General features: G+C 42.4%; 1 protein-coding gene across 1 annotated transcript in view; it reads left to right on the top strand.

The window, feature by feature from the left end:
- bicd1a (bicaudal D homolog 1a) overlaps positions 1 to 20,942 on the top strand; it is a 30,006-nt gene extending 9,064 nt beyond the window's left edge. The window contains 10 exon segments of the mRNA XM_040133406.1: positions 8,527 to 8,739; positions 10,797 to 10,949; positions 12,673 to 13,081; positions 13,084 to 13,178; positions 14,900 to 15,292; positions 15,462 to 16,220; positions 16,319 to 16,470; positions 16,626 to 16,836; positions 19,054 to 19,139; positions 20,822 to 20,942. Coding sequence (XP_039989340.1) covers positions 8,527 to 8,739; positions 10,797 to 10,949; positions 12,673 to 13,081; positions 13,084 to 13,178; positions 14,900 to 15,292; positions 15,462 to 16,220; positions 16,319 to 16,470; positions 16,626 to 16,836; positions 19,054 to 19,139; positions 20,822 to 20,942 — 2,592 coding nt within the window.
- Positions 20,943 to 22,583: the final 1,641 nt, after the last annotated feature.

Raw genomic sequence — 22,583 nt, 5'->3', positions numbered from 1 at the left:
AGCTGCTAAGCATGGTTATAGACTGTAAACACTTAGTCAGCCTTTTCTCAAAACTTCCAGCACTTAAGTCTTTAAGTCAGTGCTCAGTTCCATGTCGCGATCCATGAAGAAAATCTTGTCTGTAGGGGCTGTGTCACTCTTCTTTGGATGTGGTATTCTGGCTAGATAAAGAGCAATTAGGAAGACAAAAATGTGTGCACGCAGAGACAAAAGCAGAGGGGAGAGAGAATTGTTTGTAGTCTGTTTCAACGGCAGTGTGCCCGGCAATTTACTGTACATGGATTCCCACAGGTCTGCAGGCTTGGCACGGATGCTTTCCTTAGGCTGCACAAAAGCACTGAGTCACCCAGAGGCCCCATGTGTCAGTTCCAAGAGGGTCACTGTGTGCAGGCTAGCCTTTCCATTGTAGTCTGTGTTTGTCTGGCTTGGCCTCTTAATCAGGAGAGACCCGCTGCAGAGAGAGGGGAGGCAATCTTATCTGTTTATTCTGTCTCCCATCGCTCTGTCTCTCTCTCAGCTGCCTCTCAGGGTGCATCTGCTGGCACTGACAAAGAATACCAATCAGCCTGGTGTTATCAGCTTTATAACACCTCCATCTTTTTATTTCTCAATGCCATCATCCTCACTCATTATATTTCCACCACTTAGTCAAACAAAGGGATAAAGGACTGTAGAAAGGAAGGAGGGAGGTGGTGTGTAGGAAAGAGGAGACAGAGTGGGTCAATATCCACGCTCCCTACATTAGTGCTCTAATTCTTCTTTACCCCAGGCGAGTTCCTGAAAAACTCGAATGACTGAGGAGAGTACAGAGTACTTAGTCAGGGATCAAAATGAAAATGGTCTGTTGTCATCTAGGAGTATTATGATGGAGGGCGAAACCGCTTAAAGGCTTCTGGACAAGAATGGATAAAAGTATTAGAAACAATTGTCCATGGAGAGATTAGAGCAGAAAAGAAAAAGGAAAGGATTCAAGGACTGAAGAATTTAAATCTTTCCCTTAGCCTTGTTTATTCTGTTACTTCAGTGTTCATGAACTTCTGAGCCTCTGTGAATCACTGTGTTTATCAGGCTGTACCCTGAGGGAGAGGATATGTCTGGGATGCAGCTTTACCTTACTCTCATATTCACACACTCACACAGTTACACACCTGCACACACAAACATAGGCAGCTTCAGACACACAAACATCTAGCCCTAATTCCTTATAATGTAAAAAGGACATATAAAGACATAAACAATGAAATTCATATTGATTAGTCAGTTGTCATAAAATTAATTTTCATTCATCAAGTAAGAATAGCAAACATTGTTCTTTTTAAAACATAGTTGCTTCATTAAATGGTTAAGTGTTTTCTTTCTTTCTTTCTTTCTTTCTTTCTTTCTTTCTTTCTTTCTTTCTTTCTTTCTTCTGTCTGCCTGTCTTGAAGGCACTCTGAATTAAAGCCTCCCCTCATACTTCTCCCTCTGTGCTTTTTTTATCTTCCATTCCAGCCCGACGACTCTTGTACTCAATGAATGGCAGGAGTGAGGGAAGTGCATGTTTCGAGTGTGCCTGTGGCCATGTGTATTTTTGAATATTTATTTGTGTGCTGGAAAGGCCTGAAGGGTAAGCCTTGTGTTTTTGTGGTCGGCTTGTTCATGATCTGAGGCCACATTACCAAGCAGAGATAGAGTTACATATGACACAGTTTCAGCTGGTACAGTTTGTGCAGTTTGTCCTAATGGGTTTTCTTCCTGTCTGCTCAGACTGATCAGTTCTTATTGTTTAAAGGCAAAGCATAACATTGTGTGCTCCTTTTATTCCTTTTGTTGATAAGCGGATGAAAAATTAGAGTGTTTACAGAGGAGAGGAGAATGTAAGGATGGCTTTGAAGAAAAAAGAGAGGAAATAAAGAGTCATTTGGGATTCCATGAACAAATCTTACGCCCAGCTGCCTCTCAGTCTACCGATTTAATGTCCATTCAGACAGTTATAGACTGAGCACACATCACTGAGGCATCCTGGGAGAGAGTCCAAGCATCTTTCTTATCATGAGCAGACCTGAGCCAACTTGAATCACTTTAACAAACCACGTCTTTTTAACTAAACACAGCCTGGCAGTCCTTCCAGCTTTACACAGAATGCACGGTAAAACATTGTGATGGGGAGAAAGCAACAAACGTGATGTTACATGGATTTACCACGATAAAGCACATAAGGCATTTTCAGCTGTTATCCTGCATTGTAGATTTTTTTTCCCTGAGTGCCAGCATTATAGCATATTGTTATCAGAGGAATAATTCAGTGCACCACCTACATTTTCATTTCAGTAAGGAGGAGCAGAAAGCAGGGCAATTCACATTCACCCTCCGCACTGTCTATAAAACATTCATATCACGCTAGCTTAGTGTTTATGTAGACAGTAATTCATGAGTAGAAGAGCTTTCTATCAACTGAGGAAATTAAACTAAAGGATTTAAATTGCACAGCAGAGCATGTCTGGGCTCTCAGCATTACAATAATACACTATAAACATCAGGACTACTGGTAGCTTAAAGCACACGAACACACACACAAATACATTATATATGCTTGCAAAGTTCCGATTTTAAACATGCATCACTGAATTTTTTCAAACGTATTTTTAAGATTGTATTTACTTTAATCTGTTTTAACCCTCTGTTTTATTTGTTAATTTAATTAGTGTGATTGACCTCAGTTGTTGCTGGGCTGTGATTACCCAGCTTCCCCTTGCTTGTGGAAATGTGCTTGTGTGTTTTTATAGATGACAGATCTCTTGACTTGGCACTTTTCCCTGTGGCTGGGAAGCACATGGGGACATTTATTTGTCCTTGTTAAAGGGCGAAATATGCCAGAGCAATGTCTCTCATAAAAATACTATTAATGGCTCATCATGGGTATGGCTTTTAAATTCATCAAAGTAACTTTGGGATATTAAACATACGAAACAGAAAAGGAATTGTGTTTATTAAACATCCTTTAACCTCACTCAGACTGGGTGCCTGAGAAAACCTAACATCTGTGCGATGCTAAATTGCTTCCATTTAAAGGGGCACTCCACCGATTTCGCACATGAAGTTAAGTTTACTTGCCCCAAAGAGCTCTACTCAACCTGTGAAAACAGTTGTATAATGTCTTCTGTGGCTCTGGAGGGAGCTGATGATGCCATTATGATGTCTTTAGGGTTATCTCAGCTTGGGCTTGAGATTTAAAAGGGAGAGTCTGTACAGGAAATTGGGAGGTGTGGGTTTAAAAGAAAAGGGCATTTAGGAAGCAGGGAGGATCTAATGAAAGACACTATTGTGTTGGATTATGGGAATTGTAGGATCCAGTGTCAAGTCAGAATTACTCAGCCTCTGCTGCTGTGATTTAGACCTTTTTTTCCCCTCAGTCTATTGTGAGTGTCCCAGCTTTATGGACCCATGGAGTACCCATTTAAGACATAGACATTCACTAATCAAACACAGGAAATTGCATCATCTGCTTCATCTGAAATTTAGCATGAGAGACGACAGAGAAAACCTGCAACTTGTGAATTAGAAACTCCACGTTTCCTCTCATCCTGCCCAACTGTTTACCTGCCCAGACTGCAGTCAACAGAGTGAGTGAATGAATGATTCAGGAATGAATTCTTGTTGTTTCATGCCTTACTGCAGGCTGATGTGTGTTTGTGTGTGATGTCTTGTAACTGGAGGTGGATACATCACATGTTACCCTCTGACTTATGTCTCTAATAATTATTTTGTACTTGATGCTGTTCTTTTGGGATTATTTATGAGAATTCTGAGCTGGAGGAGACACAGTCTGTTTCTTTTTCATACAAATTGACTATTTGGCCCTGCTTAAAACTCTCATGACAGTGCTGCGGCATGTTTTACAAGCAAGTAAATCACAAAGTGGAAGACCTAAAAATAAACATATGAGGGCACACAAGCATCAGCTTTGATTTCATAGCATGCGGGTACACATGCGGCAGCAGGAAACAATCTTTCTGTCTGATCGGACACTCTGTCCAACACGCATGCAGACACACACACACTCACACACACTCACACACACACGCTCTCATTTCATGACGCTGACAGCTGCGTGGCTACGCAGCAGCAGCAGTCCCCCATGTCTCTCTCCATGGTACTGAAATCCCTGATGTGGTTGGCTGGGCTGACCATCTGGACAGGACTCAACTGTGTGTGTGTGTGTGTGTGTGTGTGTGTGTGTGTGTGTGTGTGTGTGTGTGTGTGTGTGTGTGTGTGTGTGTGTCAATCATAAGAATTTTGCTCCTCATGAGTCAACTAATACCATGGTTTCTGCTTCCCCATAATTTGTCACAACATTGCAGTAACAGAGATTAGGGCCGAGCAAGTACTCTTTTGGTTGATATTTAAATCACTTCATGGTCAAGATTCAAAGCTGTCCTTTTTTAAATCGAGCAATAAAGACAGTGCATTTCTCATCCTGTATGTTCTTGAAATATAGTTGGGTTACAGTTACTACAAGTTATTGATTTCTTTAATCCACATCTATTAATGTACCATTTAAAACCGTAATCTAATTTAATTTTCTCCTTGTCACATTATTCATCAATTAATCTCTGACTGTGTAGCAATTAACAATTAATTAAAGGTATTCTGAGTGTCACCATCATTATAAAAATTTCAGATAATCATCTCATTAAATTCTACATTAATTAGAACTTGAATACATGAGGACACATAAATAAATTATAAAAATGGGTTGAGGTTGTTGCTCTTGCCTGTGTCCATATTTATGCGGTGGCTGAAAACTCCAGCTTCTAGCATGTGCACTTAGATCTAAGCTTTGCTCTCTGCCCTTGAAAATTTAATCAAGTCTGGACCCGTGGCTAGTTTTATATTCCTATCTATAAATAAACTTGTTTTTACAGTCTATGTTGGTGGGTAGAACTCATACCTTGCCTTAATCATGAAAGTCTGGTGGAGATTAATTGCTGTTGTCGAAATAGTTCACCCTTTTTTCCCTCCTGCTGTATGTATACATACAAGATCACACACCCACAGGCCCTCCCCTGACTCCTCATTAGGGCCTGCAACAGACAGGGAAGAATTTCAGGGTTACATACACACACTCCTTCTCTCACACTGGTGCAGCGGCTGGTTTGTTCCCTCTGTCTGCACCTCTTTCCATGGCCCCGGGGATGAATATCTATAGAAGGGAACCCTATTGTCTGGACTCTACCCACTGAGGCACAGAAGGCTGAGGAGCCTCAAGGTTGAATGCATTACGGGGTTTTCAGTACAAAAAAACCCAAACAGGCTGCCAATCAGTGATTCCATATTAATATCATCCTTAGGAAGTAGTATTAAACTTTAATTTTCCATGCTGTAATCTGTCTTGAATAATTGTGTTATGTTTGCCAATTAGGACACAGATACAGAGCGCTGCAGATCCCTCACTGTAATGATACAGCATGTGGTATTGTCAGCGCTGTTCGAGTAATTAGCCTGAAAAATACAGAGCTGTCACAGTGTTATTTTTAGCCCATCAGAAGCTATATACAGTGAAACAGCAACAGGAGGGCCAGAGCGTACTGTGCTCCTTTATGTGCAAGCGTTGAACCTCAGCCATTAGTGTCGCTCACCGTGATTTCCTTTAAGAGGAGCAGTAAGCAGATGGAGTGAGCGGACCTCCATGAGGGAGGGTTGTTATAAAACCATCTGCCTCTCGTTATGCATCCAAGACCCACCAATTCTCCGTGGCTGAGTAGATGCTGATTCACTGCTTGTAACTGGGGCAGCCTCTCTTTTATAGTGTGTGGTTCTACGTTTTTGTCAGTTGGCCTGTTTATCAACAGGGCTGGGTTTCAAGCCGAAATATTGGAGAAAATGTGTCCGTACAGTATTGAAAACTGCAGAGTATCAAAAGTTGGCATAGAGCGCTTAGTCAGATACTTAGTCTTCTTCATTCATTCTTTAATTTGTTAGTTCCTGATATAAGTCATACAATAAGTTTATTATGTTTTACTTTTTATTTGGGCAAATTTTTACGGCTGCAGTAGTGCGACATTTGTAGAAATGCACTTGTTTATTTTCCTCTGTTTCCAGTCTTTATGAAGCGACTGCCTGCTAGCAGTCGCTTCATATTTATCTTACAGGCATGGGAGTGGTATCAATCCTTTCATCTAACTCTCGGCATGAAAGTGGACAAAACGTCAAACTACTACTGTAAGACATGCAATAATTATGCATTCAGACGTTTAGAATATTTTGCAAAATGTAATAAAGATTTTTGTATTAAAAAGTAACTGAAAAAACTCCAGTGCCAATACCTACCCAGCCCTGTCTGTTTTTGAGTAGGCCCCCAGTCATAGGACACAAAGTACAGTAACAGTGAAAGTAATGAATCTCCTCTCTTCAGGACCCAGTGAGGCCAGATTTTCACTTTCCCTCCTGTAGGGCTCAGCTGTTGCCGTGGGGCCTGCTCGGACGTTGACAGCCTTGCATCTCACTCAGTCACACTGTGCTTAGAATTCATCAGTCGTTTTATTCCACAGGCCCTCCCACTTAATCATTCCCTACAGTCACATTGTGCTTTCTCCAGAGAGCGAGAGAGGGAATGGGGGAGTGTGAACAAGAGAGTGTGAAAGAGAGTGAGAAATAAAAGAGATGCAGAGAGAGACTGAGAGGGGGAAATGAGAAAGAATTATAGTACAGTGTTTTTTGCATGAGTGTTTTCTGGTCATTACAATGCAAGTCCGTGAGGACAGTTTTTGTGGTTGGATGGCTAAATGTTCTGTGTATTTAAAGATGTTTTGCTGGACTGATTATCGCTGGCTCCTATTCATATGCTAACTGATGCTTTTGTAATCCGAAAGGAAAAAACAAAAGGGTCTATTGAATTGGAATAAATATATAATCATTGAATAATACTTGATTTACCTGGTTTGCAGCTTGTAAATGAATGGTGAGTTCATATTGACAGACTGGAAAAGTGTGAGCATCATTTTTACCATTCGTTTTAGCTGTTTGACCATGACCGTGAACATTAGGAAAGGACGGTACTGACAATGACTCGATGACTTGTTTTACAGGCATTTATTGTTGGTCTGCTGGCCGGTGATGACTAGTAAAACAGTTGGTCAGGTGAGAAAGAGGGAGGTGATCAATAAAGCTAATTAGGTGGCACTCAAATCTCTCTGCTGGTGAATCGGCTCCTCTCATTCACTCACACGCAACCACAAACCAATTTATTAGCCTCAATTTATTTAGTTGAACCTCATAACTTATCATCATAGTGGCTAAGCATCCACAAGACAAGCCCTCCTCTCTATACTCCAAGATCTGTACTAAAGTGGATTTCTTCCCCCCATCTAATAGCATACTGTAAGCTGCTCAGTTAACCTGTTAGCTCCTGAATCGACAGGAGAAACATAAAATGAAAAAAAGACTGGTGCAGTGGGAAGAAAAAACAGCTGCACAATGGGGCTAATATCTTTCTCCAAATAACAGATGTTTATAGATCATAAATCATTCATCGCGAACAGAGAAAATGTTGTTATTATGGTGAGGTGGGATTGGGAAAACTGCGTGTGAATTATTAACACATCCAGTCCAAACTATACGGCCCCCTCATGATTTAGGCTGCATGGTCGATTTGGTGGAACAACTCTGTCCAGGAACTACATCCTGAAGACTGTAATAACTATTACATGCTGTAATGTTTACGGTTCCCTGTGTCAATTGTAAGCCATAAAATAATTTTCAGACAAGGCGGTCTCCATCCATTGTCACTCACAGAGGCCACTGCGAGCATCATGCCCATTTTTCCAGCTGGTCTGTTGAGAAAGGGAAGGATGGGTCATGGTATTTATTGAACCACCAAGGCAGTAGCTGCATGGGTGTCGAGGAGCAGTTATAAGTCAGGAATTTCTATCAATGCTCAGGCAACCTTGTCAGGAAAATAGTGGACGAATGCAGGTTCATACAATATAAAATGATATGTTATTCTCTTAACCTTGCACCTTAGCAAAAATATTGTTGGCCCATGCAGTCTACTGAGCTTTTGTGCAATTGTCACTGCACTGGGTTGGTACAGTAGGTTTATTGTGGTAGGCCTCTTTTGCTGTTGATGCCGGCTTTGATTTCCTCAATCAGGCCGCGGCTCCTTCATCATGACAAGTCAGCTCTCGGTGCCGTGAAAACCTGTGTCAGGAAAATGGGAACAGTGTTTCTATTGATCACAGTGAAACACCATTCCACATACACAGAAAGAAGGTATCCTTGGGGAACGGCCTCTGGTAGTGTGCTCTCGGTGCTCTGGGTGGTCCAAAGAACAGCAGGAGTATGCCTAGTGGTCAAATGTGAAAGATGTGCTAGATTTACTCTACATACCAGTGGATGCAAATCCCTCTCATTAGGATGCTGATGTTATATGACAGGATTTGGATCACTTGTGGTTGTTGGTTGTGTATTCTTTTATATTATTCTTTTTTTGCATTGCTTTTACTCCGTCCCCATCTTCTAACCATCCCTCCTTTTCTTCCTGCCCAGGCATTTGGCCAGGCCTACACCAACCAGCGTAAGGTGGCTGAGGATGGGGAGACCAATGAGGAGACGCTGCTGCAGGAATCAGCCTCTAAGGAGGCCTACTACACGGGCCGTCTGCTGGAGCTTCAGACGGAGGTGACGTTAAGCCGCTCTGTGGCGTCAAACGCCCAGGCAGAGAACGAGAGGCTCAATGCCCTCGTGCAGGAGCTACGAGAGGTGAGCTTGTCTACACTTACAGACTGCAGACGGAGGATTTTATTACTGGCTAGACAAGGGAGACACAGGAAATCAGGTGTATATGTGAGAAAACAGTAACGAATTAGCTGGCAGTAGAACTCCGGACAGCTGTGGTTTGTAGCGTGTATTATTTATATAAATAGAATATTTATTTTGAATATTTATCAGTATTGTTTCAGTGGTGTACTGTGAAAATGTTAGTTTTAGAATTTACTGTTAATATAAAATGAGCTGCAGCTGCATAGCAGTTTGGGAATTGCTGAAACTGAGTAACCCCCCCCACACACACAAGAAAAACTTGCAGCTTCGTCCATGGTCATACTAAATTTGTGAAGAACAACATGTCTGGTCTTATTTGCAGTGCATTAACTTACATGAGATCCAGTGTCTGATGAAGGCCAGAGGTCACAGTGACAGGCAAAACGGGGTCAAACCTCACACACAGAAAACAATATACTTCTGTGTACGTGCAAGCATGTGTTTATGCATGCATCCTCTACATGTCTGCAGCCACTGTGTCAGGCAGTGCAGAAGTTCGAACCGGGGTCAGACACCGCGGCCACGACCCCATTGTGGGGGGCAAATCCGGTGTTAAGCTGGGGAATAAGTGAAATGCCCTGAGCTCGGCACATGTGTAGGGACAGAGTGAGCCAGGCTGCTCTCATCACAGAACCAGCACTACACCCACAGGACACACACTCCCATTCACTAAATTCATCAGGAAGTGTTGTGAGGTTCAACTGTTACTCTCTGTATGTGTTATAGTGTGAACCCCCAGAATGTCAAATGTCAGAATGAACATAAGCAGTGTAATGTAACACACAGCAGGAGCATATTGAACAAAATGAATATCTTGAATTTGGAAGCTAATTACCAAAGAAGCCAAGTCCATATATTCATGATGAGCTGTTATTTTTCCCATGCGCACCTGTCAACTGTTTGCATCATGATCGTGGCTCTTTGATGATGTGTTCATCAAATTCCTTCTGTCTGCCTTTGAAATCCTCATTTGCATGTGTGATGCCCGTTAATGAGGGGGAGTTGCCTTTTCATGGTGAGAAGCAGGTGTTGCAACCACATCGGGGGCTTTATTTGTCACAAATCACATCTAATCAAAAGGTTTTTCATAAACACTAGTAGCATATGCAGATTCATCAAGAAAAAACCTCTGGGGAAAGTTTACTTTTGGTAGAGAAAGTTGGCTTCTGCTGTTTTTAGTCAGCAGGCGTACATCAGAACATCCGAAATTACAAAAACTGATGAATATATATTTGTGTGACCAACTTACTGTATATTTATTCCAGATCCTGTCAGGAATGGAGGAGATTTTGTCTTTATTCCCCATTACCACGGCTACAGTGCTGATAATGATGAATGAATATAACATGGCTGGACTTCTGCCACGGTTGCCAGTGTATCATGAATCTACCAAAGCTATCACAGTCACAGTCAGTGCTTTGAACTCCAGGTCAGGGGATGGGTTGCCCAGCTCTGCCCCGTGACGGGCCCAGTGCCAGCGTTGTGTGCCGCACTGTCCCTGACCCCGGGCGCTGTAGCCCCTGATCAGCTGCGCTTCTATAGAGCCTCACTGACTGATAATTGGCCTCTAAGCCTGCGCACTTCATACCCAGCTCAGTGTTAATTCCCCACATTGGCGTGAACATGTAATTGTACAACATGTAGTTATATCCATAATATGTTATTGTATGATTCAGTTTTTCTTAAAATGTCATGTTTGTTTTCTCTTTTCTTTACCTGTGTCAGTATAAAATTATTTTTCAGCCCTACTGTACGTCTGTGCACTTTGCAGTTTGGCGTCTGCTGTTAGGGTGCTGACTCATTACAGTTAAGACAATGAAACTGTTTCCTTTCGCCCTCATGCTGTCAGAGAGGAGAACTATAATTTAGGTTATGAAGAGGCACTGAATTCTGCTCTTTTTCTCCGCCTTCCCTCCTTCTGCTTCCTCCTTTCTCTTCATTGTACCTGTCTTTCTCCCCCTGCTTTTCTCTTTCCGTCCCTCTTTTCTGGGCTCCAGAGTAACGAGACGATGGAGCTACAGAGGAGCAGGATGAGGGAGGAGATCAAGGAGTACAAGTTCAGAGAGACCAGGCTTCTTCAGGATTACACAGAGCTGGAGGAGGAGAACATCACGCTACAGAAACTGGTTTCCACACTCAAGCAGAGCCAGGTCAGTATGAAATTCTTCAGCGTTTTAGTAACATTTCACTCGCAGGTTTCCTCTTTCATTTCATTTCTCAACTGTACCACACACCAGCGAACTTTGTCCCAGACAGATCTGTCATCGCTTTTACTGATGACACGCCAACCCCTGTCTCGGTTGAGATGAACGACTCACACTCAGTTTCCCAGTGTCACCTCCAAAACTATATATCAATATAACATCACCATTGTGATGTAAGACTTTCTTACTGTAAGGGTTATGTTACAGTAAGTGACAGTCTTTTTAACTGAATTAAAAAGGAATGCCTTTACCGGCTCTGTAACCAAATCCAAATTACTGTTTTTTTTTACCACATTATCCAGCCTAGTTTTAGATTAAATCTGGCATGAAAGCCGTGTTCTGCATCTGTCTCCTGGATTCCATTCAATTCAATTTTATTTATATAGCGCCAAATCATAACAGAGGTTATCTCAGGGCACTTTCATGTGGAGCAGGTGTAGACTGTACTCTTTATAGTTATATTTACAGAGACCCAACATGTATCTCAGACTATCTGTCAGACAGGCCCCAGTTTGTTCAGCTGGGGGGGCACCCTATCTGATTTGGTGGTTAGTAACACAGGAGCGCCCCAGGGGACTGTCCTGTCTCCATTTCTGTTCACTCTTTATAACCAAGTTCTGATGACACTGCGGTGATGGAGTGTATTAGAGGTGAGCAGGAGTCGGAGTACAAGGAACTGGTGGCTAACTTTGTGGAGTGGAGCAGCAGGAATCCTCTGCTCCTAAGTGTGGAAAGGAACAAGGAGATGGTGCCATCTACTGTGCTGGGGTCTGCTGGGAGAGCAGCATCTGTGCCAGAGATGCCAGCAGGATCAATAAACGCCCACAAGGCCGGGACCGTCAGTGGTCAGAACCTGGAAACGTTTGAGTCAGTGAGGAGCAGGAGGTCACTGAACAAACTGCTCTCCATCATGGACAGTGCATCCCGTCCCCTCCAAAACAGCGAAGCTCGTTTTCTAACAGACTCCTCCATCGCAAAGAACGTTACAGGAAATCATTCCTACTCTACACCATAGCACTGTACAACAGCTAACCTCTGTGCCACAGGGGAACACACTGCTGTACTACCATTTGTACCCTCCTGTCGACATCATTCTTTTACTGCATTTATTATACACTGCCAGTGTATACATTGTATATTTTTATTCAATATCTGGCTCTGCAGTTTTGGTTTTAAATTTAAATCTATTGTTATCCCCAGTCTGCTGCAACATGATAATTTCCCTCACAGGATCAGTAAAATATATCTATCTATCTTTATAACCAAAATACTATATTGTCACATTAGAAATATCAACTCACTGAGTCAAAAATGGTGTTGAGTTTCATTTTAATTTAAGTTTAATTTTGTACCAATATTGCCAGGCTCTAAAGGGTTTTTCTTTTAATTGAAAAGCAAAGATTTTAAATGGGAAAACACTTTTTATTAAAGTCTGAAGTCTCCTTTTTTTTTTGTACTTCAGTGCTGTTTTTTTTTTGTGGATTTTTTTTTTTTTTTTAGTTTTATTCACACCTTCCTTATGTCCTCTCTATTTTGGCTGAGAGGTGAGAGCTGAGATTGGGCCACCCAATCTTTAACAAACAGGATTCGATGTTTTAGAATCAAACTAAGTAATTTAATTAAATGTTCTCTACTCCTTTCTCTTGCTGTACTTTCTCTTTCCCCCCAGGTGGAGTACGAGGGACTAAAACATGAAATCAAGGTGCTGGAGGAGGAGACTGTTCTTCTCAACAGCCAGCTTGAAGACGCATTACGTCTCAAGGAAATCTCTGAGGGTCAGTTAGAAGAAGCCCTAGATGCCCTCAAGAGTGAGCGTGAGCAGAAAAACAACCTGAGAAAGGAACTGGCCCACCACATAAGCCTGAGTGACAGCGTCTATGGAGCCGGGGCCCACCTGGCACTCACCGTCACTGGTGTTGAGGGTCTCAAGTTCCCAGAGGAGACACACGGAACCAATGGCGCCAATGGCACCAACGGCAGCATCAACCCTGCTGCTAATGGCAATAATGAGGACAGTAACCGGCGCAACGGACACCTGCATACAGGCACAGGGCTGGCTAAAATGAATGGGGAGTACCGCCCGGCCGAAAAGGAGAAGCCTTGCACCCTGTGCCAGACCTGTTCAGTGAGCTAAACCTGTCAGAGATGCAGAAGCTCAAACAACAGCTGCTACAGGTGGGTCATAGGAAAGGGCCTTAGAGCAGGCTCAGTAAATCTCACAGTAAATTAAGTGACCCATAAAAACCCAAGTAAATTCCCCAGATTTATCCCACAAAAGAGAACATACTCTGTGTTCAGACTTATTGTGTCGTTTAACGTTAATTTTCAAGGTCCTTTGTGACGCCATTCGCACGTCACGTTGGGTGTGTGTAGAGCTGATATCTGCCATCGACACTCACTCTAAGACAATTTACTGCAGAGCAATGGAGCCAGAAACACACAGCACATCAGCAAATTGGTATACTCATCCACTTTCCCACACTATATTTGTAAGTGTTCACTGCTCCACCGATGAGAGCAGGCGTGTTCACAGTTGGAGCAAGGAAATGACAAGGTGATGACATTTAGCGAAAAAGAGAAACACAGGAAAAACACCATATAACACCACAGGCTGTGCTGAATGTCTGAATGTTAGTTTTCAAAAGAAGATTATTAAAGGCCTAAGTACATTTTCCACGGAAATCCATCATAATCACATTTTTTTGGCAGTGACCCACCTCACCCGTTAAGATGTAGCAGAAATATTTGTACATCTGATGCAGCGTTGATGATATCTCATGTGCGAAGGTGGGAGTAATGAAAACTACAGCCAAGCCATAGCAGGACATGGAGTCCAGTAGTAGATGAAGGCTGTAGTGGTAGATATTTGATTGCCATAGGAAAGGAAAATGTCATAGAATTGTTTTGTCCACTGTGCACTTACATTATACCGCAATTAGTTACAACCTTGCACTGTGATAAGGACATAAGTTATGTCCATATCAACAAAGACTATAAATGTAAAGCTTATATATTACAGTGTAGGAACCATCTTTCTCTTGCAGTCACTCATCGGAGTGCAACAAACATTCATAAACAGGCACACCGTATAGGAGGAATACATACAGTATGCTAAACTATATAGAAATGCTAGATAGACCAGATTCATGCTAAAATCTAATCAAGTCATCACTGTACATTTTTTCCCTAGCTGAGCACCATTGGGAAATAGAAAATTAGATTAGTGGCTGCTATATTAGAAGTGTGCCTTTCTCTGTAAACACAATTACTCCCTAATCAATTTTCTCTTTCAAGTTGACTATTCTGTGAAGGATGTAAATGCCAAAAGCATCAATGTCTAATTGCTAGTCGAAAAATCAATTTTGCAAAATCAATTTTGAATTTGTCAGTAAAGACATTGTTAAGGGAAGTTTATAGTTTGATTTAAGGATTTACTACAGTCATTAATTATCATTCCAATTTTTGATAGTTATTTAATTCTTTGACTTTCTTTGGGGATTGTACAGAGTTGGATCAGTGAACAGGTTTGGAGACAAAGAAGTTGCACCACGTCATTGCACACCTTTGCACAGTCAAGTTAGGTCAACTGATATGATACATTATCCACAATTTGCTCGCATTTGTTCACTTGCTGCGTAATAATGGAACTTGTCTTTATCTTTATTATCCCCTTAATGTTACAGAGTTTAGGCAGGTCAGACTGAGTCCAGCTATAGCTTTTATCAGCGGTCTGCTATTTCTATCATAATTTTATTGCTGAGAAACATTGGTAGGTTCATTTATATTGAATAAACCAATGTAGTTCATTGAATACTGTTAGTGAATGACATACTTGTCAGCATTCCCTTACTCTCTTGACTGACTCCCATGTTGGTGTGTACCCTTCCTTCCTACAGGTGGAGCGTGAGAAGGCAGCACTGCTCATGAATCTGCAGGAGTCACAGACCCAACTGCAGCACACACAGGGTGCCCTGACCGAGCAGAATGAGCGGGTCCATCGCCTCACGGAACACGTCAATGCCATGAAACGTCTCAATGGAGACAAAGAGCTCGACGACCCACAAGAGAGTGAGAAGCCTGATGGTGGCTCTGTATCACCACCAGCCAATGGTCACCATGATCCAGATATCCACGGGTTTGAGATCCTGGAGTGTAAGTACAAGGTAGCGGTGACCGAGGTGATCGACCTGAAAGCAGAGCTCAAGGCCCTGAAGGAGAAGTATAACCAGGCTGTGGAGGGGCAGGGAGACAGCCACAGTGACGACAGGGTCCAGGCACTGAGTGAACAGGTTTGTCATTGTTACATGCAGTGTAAATTTATGTTTTTACTGCTGTATCAATTGTAACATTGACTCTTCCACCAAAATAAATCTTTTTAATTGGAGAATATTAACCTCACTCATTTCGGTTTTGCATCCTATAACATTCCAACTGTCCAACTGATGTTTTTCCAAGCAGGTAACTCATTTGGAGCGCATTTGTCGTGATGGCCGGGAGAGGGTGGCAAGCCTGGAGGCAGAGCTCCGAGCGGCCACGAGCACAGCCACAGAGAGCCAAGGCATGCTGAACGCAGCACAGGATGAGCTGGTAACCTTCAGTGAAGAACTGGCACAGCTCTATCATCACGTCTGTCTGTGCAACAACGAGACACCCAACCGCGTCATGCTGGACTACTACCGCCAGAGCCGCGTCACACGCAGTGGCAGCCTGAAAGGCTCAGACGATCCTCGGGCTTTGCTCTCGCCTCGCTTGGCACGACGCCTTGCTGCGGTATCTGCAGCTTGCTCCTCTGAGTCCCCACGCAGTCCCATGGACTCCCCAGCCAAAGACGCCCATCACAATGAGACAACAACCAACATAGTGGACTCTACATCCTGCCATAGCAGCCCCACCCGCAACCCCACAGGCTCCCCAGTCATTAGCATCTCTCCTTGCCCATCTCCATTGCCCTCAGAGGCAGGTGGGGACCTGCGGAAGGAGCCCATGAATATCTACAACCTGAATGCCATCATCAGAGACCAGATCAAACACCTCCAAAAGGCTGTTGACCGCTCACTGCAGCTGTCCAGGCAGCGGGCTGCAGCCAGGGAGCTGGCACCCATGCTTGACAAGGACAAGGAGTCGTGCATGGAGGAGATACTCAAGCTCAAGTCCCTGCTCAGTACCAAGAGAGAGCAGATAGCGACACTCAGACTGGTGCTCAAGGCCAATAAACAGGTGAAGGTTTTTCTTTGCTCTTAATATGTCATGAAAAAGTCATAATATGTGATTTCCATGGAAACTGAAGGGTTAAATCCAAATCTCCTCCTTTGCAGACAGCAGAAGTTGCGCTGGCTAATTTGAAGAGCAAGTACGAGAATGAAAAGGCAATGGTGACAGAAACCATGATGAAGCTGAGGAACGAGCTGAAGGCTCTGAAAGAGGATGCTGCCACCTTCTCGTCTCTAAGGGCCATGTTCGCCACAAGGTGAGAGGCGTTCCGGGAATATGAATCTACTAAGACGCAGAAGTATACATTGAAAAATTTTTGAGTGTGTAAAAACGCATAGGAAATTTGCATGAGTTACTGAATAATGAATTGTATCTAAACAGAAATCTGTGCTTTTATCTCCCTCTCCCTAGGTGTGATGAGTATGTTACCCAGCTGGATGAGATGCAGAGGCAGCTGGCAGCAGCAGAGGATGAGAAAAAGACATTGAACTCCCTCCTCCGTATGGCTATCCAGCAGAAGCTGGCCTTGACCCAACGCCTGGAGGATCTGGAGTTTGACCATGAGCAGACCCACCGTGGCCGCGGCGCTAAAGTGCCCAAGATAAAAAGCAGCCCGCCCAAAGTAAGTCGCAGAGGCGCCTTCACGGCTCCACCCAGCCCTACCAGGCTCCACAGCCACTCCATCATCACCACCCCTACCCTGAATACCTCCCTGACCCTTGGTAGCCCTCCCTCTGTAGGGATAACCACTTGTCCGTCCATGTCTGTGTGGATTTCAGACACACTTTCTAAAACAATCCAGACCTCAGCTTCAAATTTGCCTGACTTGAATTATTCCAATTTGTCTCTGGGCAGCCAGCCCATCATGATAGACACTGAGTGGCTAACCTTAGAGTTCAAACGACTCATTTATTCAAGACCAGACATAGGTCAACTGTCCCCATCAGACAAGCCCAGCACCTAGAGCCCTGCCGCAGTATCTCCTCACCTTCAGCAAAAAGGCGATGATTCAACCATCATCTGTACACTAGTATCCGCTGTGTACACAGTTCCCAGAAGCCTCGGGATTAGGTGGGATACAGAGGGGAGGAAAAACTGGTTTCGCATGTCTATGGTATGAACATGAAGCAACACTCAGGAAGAAGGAGCCTGTGACAGCCTGCTGCATCCTCAAAACAGCACTGAAGGGCTCACTTGCTATTGTTAAAGTTGACTGAAAGTTGGACAGTGTAGGATTTCCTAGTGAACACCCTTATGAATTTGACATCAGGCATTTTTACAGGCATCTGAATAGTTGCTACCATAACATATTATCATGTATCACTCTCCTACAGTACTGAGAAGTGTTTCAAAGTGAAAACCAAGCAAAAAATGTCTGCAGCATCTCTTTCAACATACAGCGACTCACAGCACTGCCCTGTGGCAGACTCAGTAAATTACATATTAGACTCTTTTTTTTTTTTATTCAAATGTAACCTATTTAGCCTATTTCTTTAAGCCTATGATATTTTTTCAATTATTGTGTGTTGTAAAATGATATTTCCTCTAGTTCATCTTTGCATGCCTTATTTTGTCGCATCTAAACCTCTGTCAAAAAGCATTTGACAGGCTCAGAGTGTGTTAAATAGTTAATGCGTTGCTTAGAGAAGTATTGAAACCAGTCAGACCTCCTCTCTGTGCCTTAACCTCCTCTGCGGTTGCTCGTCTGTTCACATCTCCTCATACCTTGCATGTAGTATAAAAAAGAAAAGCAAATGGGGACAAACTAAATCCATCTATTCCTACACTAATGACCATTCCCTGAAAAACCGCTCTTACGGGATTGCTGAGTCTTACCACCAGATGGCAGTGTCTGAACACATTTCCATTCTCTTTACTGTCAAATGCTGTTTGACCTTTTCTCTTCCTTCCTTATCCCACCTCAGATAATCATATATATCATTAGTAAAACAGGATAAACCTTTAATGGAACAAGACATTATACAAATGCTCTGTAAGTAGGTAAAATATTCAAAACCGCTTTTAAGAGAAACTGACAAGCTTGACTTGTGTGCACTTAAAATGAAGTTCCAAAATATAATGGCTATGAGTAGCAGGTATTCTGGAGTTGAGCAGGATTGGATTGTTCAGCATAAATCTCAAGTGTCTGTCCTTCTCCTTCTGTGCTATACAAATGAAAACAATATTGGATTTGCAAGTGTGTGTGTGTGTGTGTGTGTGTGTGTGTGTGTGTGTGTGTGTGTGTGTGTGTGTGTGTGTGTGTAAACGTGTCCATGTCTCTTAGGGTGCATTGTGTTGTTCACCTCAAGTGCTGATTGTGTAGCTTTGCAGAGACTGGTCCTGTCAATGTAGTCAGAGACTGGTTTGCATTATTAGTTACATTCACACAAGTGACATGTGGTTGAAGCAGTCGGGTCACACTTAGCCTGGCTTAGTATTTCCTTCTGCTTCTTCTGCTCTTTCTTCTCTTTGCTCTTCTTGTTCTCTCTTTTTTTTCTCGAACAGCTCTATTATTTTACACTGTAAAACGCTGATTTCTAGAAGAAATCGGGTTTCCTGTTCAAGAGAAAGCAAACCAAGCAAAACTACACGAGGAAGATTATCATATAAATTATGTAAAATATTAAACAACCCTGTGCTTTAGCTGTGCCATGAGAACAAGTGTATACAGACGAGGATGCGACTGTGGCTCGATTATGAAAACGAGAGCTACCGTGGTGCCAGCCACTCAGTCTCTTCGTCTCTGACAAGGCCTCCCCCTGTCTTGTCCTCCCTGTTTTCTCTGTTCTATTGTCTAACCCTGAGTGTCACCACTCTGTATATCTGTCTAATTTATCAGTTTCTTGTAGATTGTCAGCAGCCTGCTGCCTCATTACCGTCACTCTCCCCACAACTAAGGCGAGGGAGAGCGTCCCTAGCCCGCAGGTAACAAGCTGTAGAACCTGCTAGTAGTAAGGTCACCAACATCTATCTATCTATCTATCTATAGTGTACATGCCACAAAATTGTAGTTGTAGCCCATCACATCCTCTTTAATGTACATATAGACTTTTTCACTTCTTTTTATAGTAGCACATCTGCATCTGTACAACATAAATGGTCCTGCATGCTCTTAGTTTTCACAGTTTACATTAACTTGTTATGAAGAGGTTACGGCTGGAACCCTTGTATTGCATTAATAAAGAAACATTTCTCGCTGGGCGACAGCTTGATAGAATTGTTCGTCCCTTTGCATGTGCAGTTTTGCATGGCAGTTTTATACACATGCTATCACTATCTATTTAATGTCAAATCTCACTTGCAAGTTAAAATCATTAAATCAAAGTAAAGATTTAGTGTCAGAGTTCAAGGTTAACCTTGGATATTTTTTGCAGCAGCAGTGGTGGAGAGTAACTAAGTACATTTACTCAAGTACTGTACTCAAGTACAATTTTGAAAGCAATATTTTGGTTACTTTTGGTGATAAAATAATACAAATAATAATACATTATTATAGAATGAGCTACCCAGTAATATTTAAAGAGATTAGAATTAATTGCATATTTACCAACTGCAACATTAAATTGATCACACATTATTACACCAATATTTATAATCCAGCAATATATATTATTCTGAATTGGGTCATTCTGCATTATGAGTACTTTTACTTTTGGTACCTTAAGTATATTTTGATGCTAATACTTTTGTATTTTTGCTCAAGTAAAATCTTGATGGCAGGACTCTTACTTGTAATGGAGTAAATTTACACTGTGGTTTTGCTTTTACATAAGTACAAGATCCGAGTACGTCTTCCACCCATGCTCAGCAGACATTTTAACTTTCCATAGCAGGAGAGCACAAGTGTGATTAATACCAGTACCGATGGAAGGGTCAAATGTAAGTTAGCCAGTAGCTATACTTAGCATCATTAGTTACACCTTTGCTTGGCAAGTCAAGCTGTCCACCGTGAGGGACTTGTACTAGCTTAAGCACTGCATTCAGTCACTAACATGTGGCTAGTAGGCTAATGTTTGACTTTACCAACAGACTGGACAACCAATTGTCCATCTTTAGTTTTGACATAAGTTAGAGACATTGACACAAGGCAATTCAGAAACTGCTGAAAGATCTGAGGCCGCGTTTGGTTCAAGTGTTGTGCTGGTTAGCCTTTCTCTCTAACCCTGTTTTATTGAGTAGATGTTCTCACCAAATATTTTGTCCTTAAGTATGAGCAACCCTTCCCTTTTATCTGGGGTGGTCTTAAAGGTATAGTTTGACTTTTTGGGAGATATGTTTGCAAAGTTCTAAAGCTCACTAATTAACAGGTTATGTTTCTTTTGTTTAATCCGTACAAAAACCAAAGTGTAAAACGACCAGCTGTTGGCTAGTAGTAAATCTTAGCATGAAAGCAAATGATGTTTTTTTTTTTTTTTTTTCCCAAAATGTCTAACTTTTCCTTTAAGCAAACCCCACCGGTCTTTTGGCCTTTGTCACTTGTTGCATTTTTGTTTATTTGGTGTAACCTTAACCTACAAACCACTGTTTCCCCTCTTCTACAGATCTCAAAATACATTTTTCACTCAGTCTTATTTACTCTTCTCTCCTGTGTCTCTGCATTCTTACAGTCCTAAATTTGTGGCAGTCCCCCAGGATCACCACGCAGTCCTGTCCAGCAGCGGTAGCGTTCTCTCCCCCTGCGACCCTCGTAACTGTTTGGTTCAACAACCCGACGCCCCCAGCACCTAACCTCACTGCTCCAGCCCAGGCCCTCGCCTGGGACTGGTAGTAGGAGCCCTGCAGAGACAGAGACACTCTGGAAGGGGGTTCCCTCAGTCTAACACCCCCCAGCCCCACAGTCCAACCTGGTGCTTAGTGGACTCTGTGACCCCCACACCCCAACCTCAAACGCTACATGGCCCGGCCCCTGGCAGGCCTCCTGGTTACCTGGGTCACGGAAGAAGAGCAGGGTGTTCTCATCTTCTCCGGAAGTGACTTCCTGTCCTGGAAATGACTAGACTGAGGCAAAAATGCCAGAGTGACAAATCAGGGGAATCTCTTCCCTTATTCCTACCAGTATTTATTTATAATTTATTGATTATTTATTTACATATTGATTTGTCACAAGTTTCTGAGATATTTATTACGGGAATGTTTTTTTCTGTGTTTGTTGGTCATTCTTCAGGATGGAAATCAAGACGTGTTTTACTGTGTGTGGTGAAGACTTCGGTAATCACAGACAACTTGGCACATTCACTACTGCACATGGCCAATTCTGTTCTCTTCAACAAAGGAAAACCAATGCAAGCAAAAGCAGAACTTCCTCATTGCAAATGTTCCTACTGGTCTAGTCAACAGGTTTAAAACTTGCCTAACCTTACTATATGGCATTGAAGATGTTAGATTTTGTCAGTATAATAATCCAAAAATATACAGTATATGCCATTTTTACATAGGGGTGTGAGAGTACAGTGGGTTTGACATTGCAAACAGACTAATGAAGGTAAGCATTTTATTACAAGAAATTTGTTTCTTGTGGTGGTGACGGGTGGATTTCAACTACCTTTCTAACGCCACTAGTCTTTCTTGGAATGCCTGTTTTTTTATACTTTTTTTTTTTTGCGAATCATGTGCATAAATACTATTTTATACCTCCTTTTTATTTTTATTTATTTTTACAGCAGACTCTGGTGACGTGGTTGTGTCTGTTACATAGCTCAGATCTCTTTAGAGACTGAGGTAGATGAGAGGCTGTTTGAGATCAGGACTAGGGCTATTGGCCTGGGTTTTTGCCTTTTGAATTGCACAGGCTTAGGTGACCATGGAGTGATCTGACCTCTTTCTTTTTAACATTAGTCATGAACTGAGGATTCCCCAAAGGTGTGCCTCTTCTTGAGTTACTGTCACCTTTTACCAGTCTTCTCTGTGAGCTTTTTCACTGTATTTGTCACATCCCCAGAAAACATACCACGTTTAGTGTCCCATACCATGATGATGACAGAAATATCAATCAAATTGACATTTTCAGTATCCCAAGCTACTCCTTGTCTGTCCTCGTATCATCTCCTTATTGAGGCTGTCTCTACATGCTTCCTCCAAACAGTATGCAGTACTGTCCAAGCACAATCATGCAAAATGCATTTTTAGCAATACAGTAGCACTGGTCGTAAACTGGTCTGGATAACATTTACATAATATTACCATGAACTAACCAGCAGACTGAGAAGAGGAATAAGACAGCAAGAGTATCCCCAACTTTCTTAAAACAATGGGGACACGGTTACAGCACTACCATCAATTTTCCTTTCTCACAATCGAGATATTGCCTCTTTTTGAAACACTGTTTTGATCACAGAGGAATTACACCCATCTCTGACTGAGATGGATGTA

Source organism: Xiphias gladius, chromosome 8 (genome assembly GCF_016859285.1).
Source record: "Xiphias gladius isolate SHS-SW01 ecotype Sanya breed wild chromosome 8, ASM1685928v1, whole genome shotgun sequence".
Taxonomy (NCBI): Eukaryota; Metazoa; Chordata; class Actinopteri; order Istiophoriformes; family Xiphiidae; genus Xiphias; species Xiphias gladius.
Note: the sequence above shows the minus strand (reverse complement) of the source record. Positions and strands in the feature narration are given on the sequence as shown.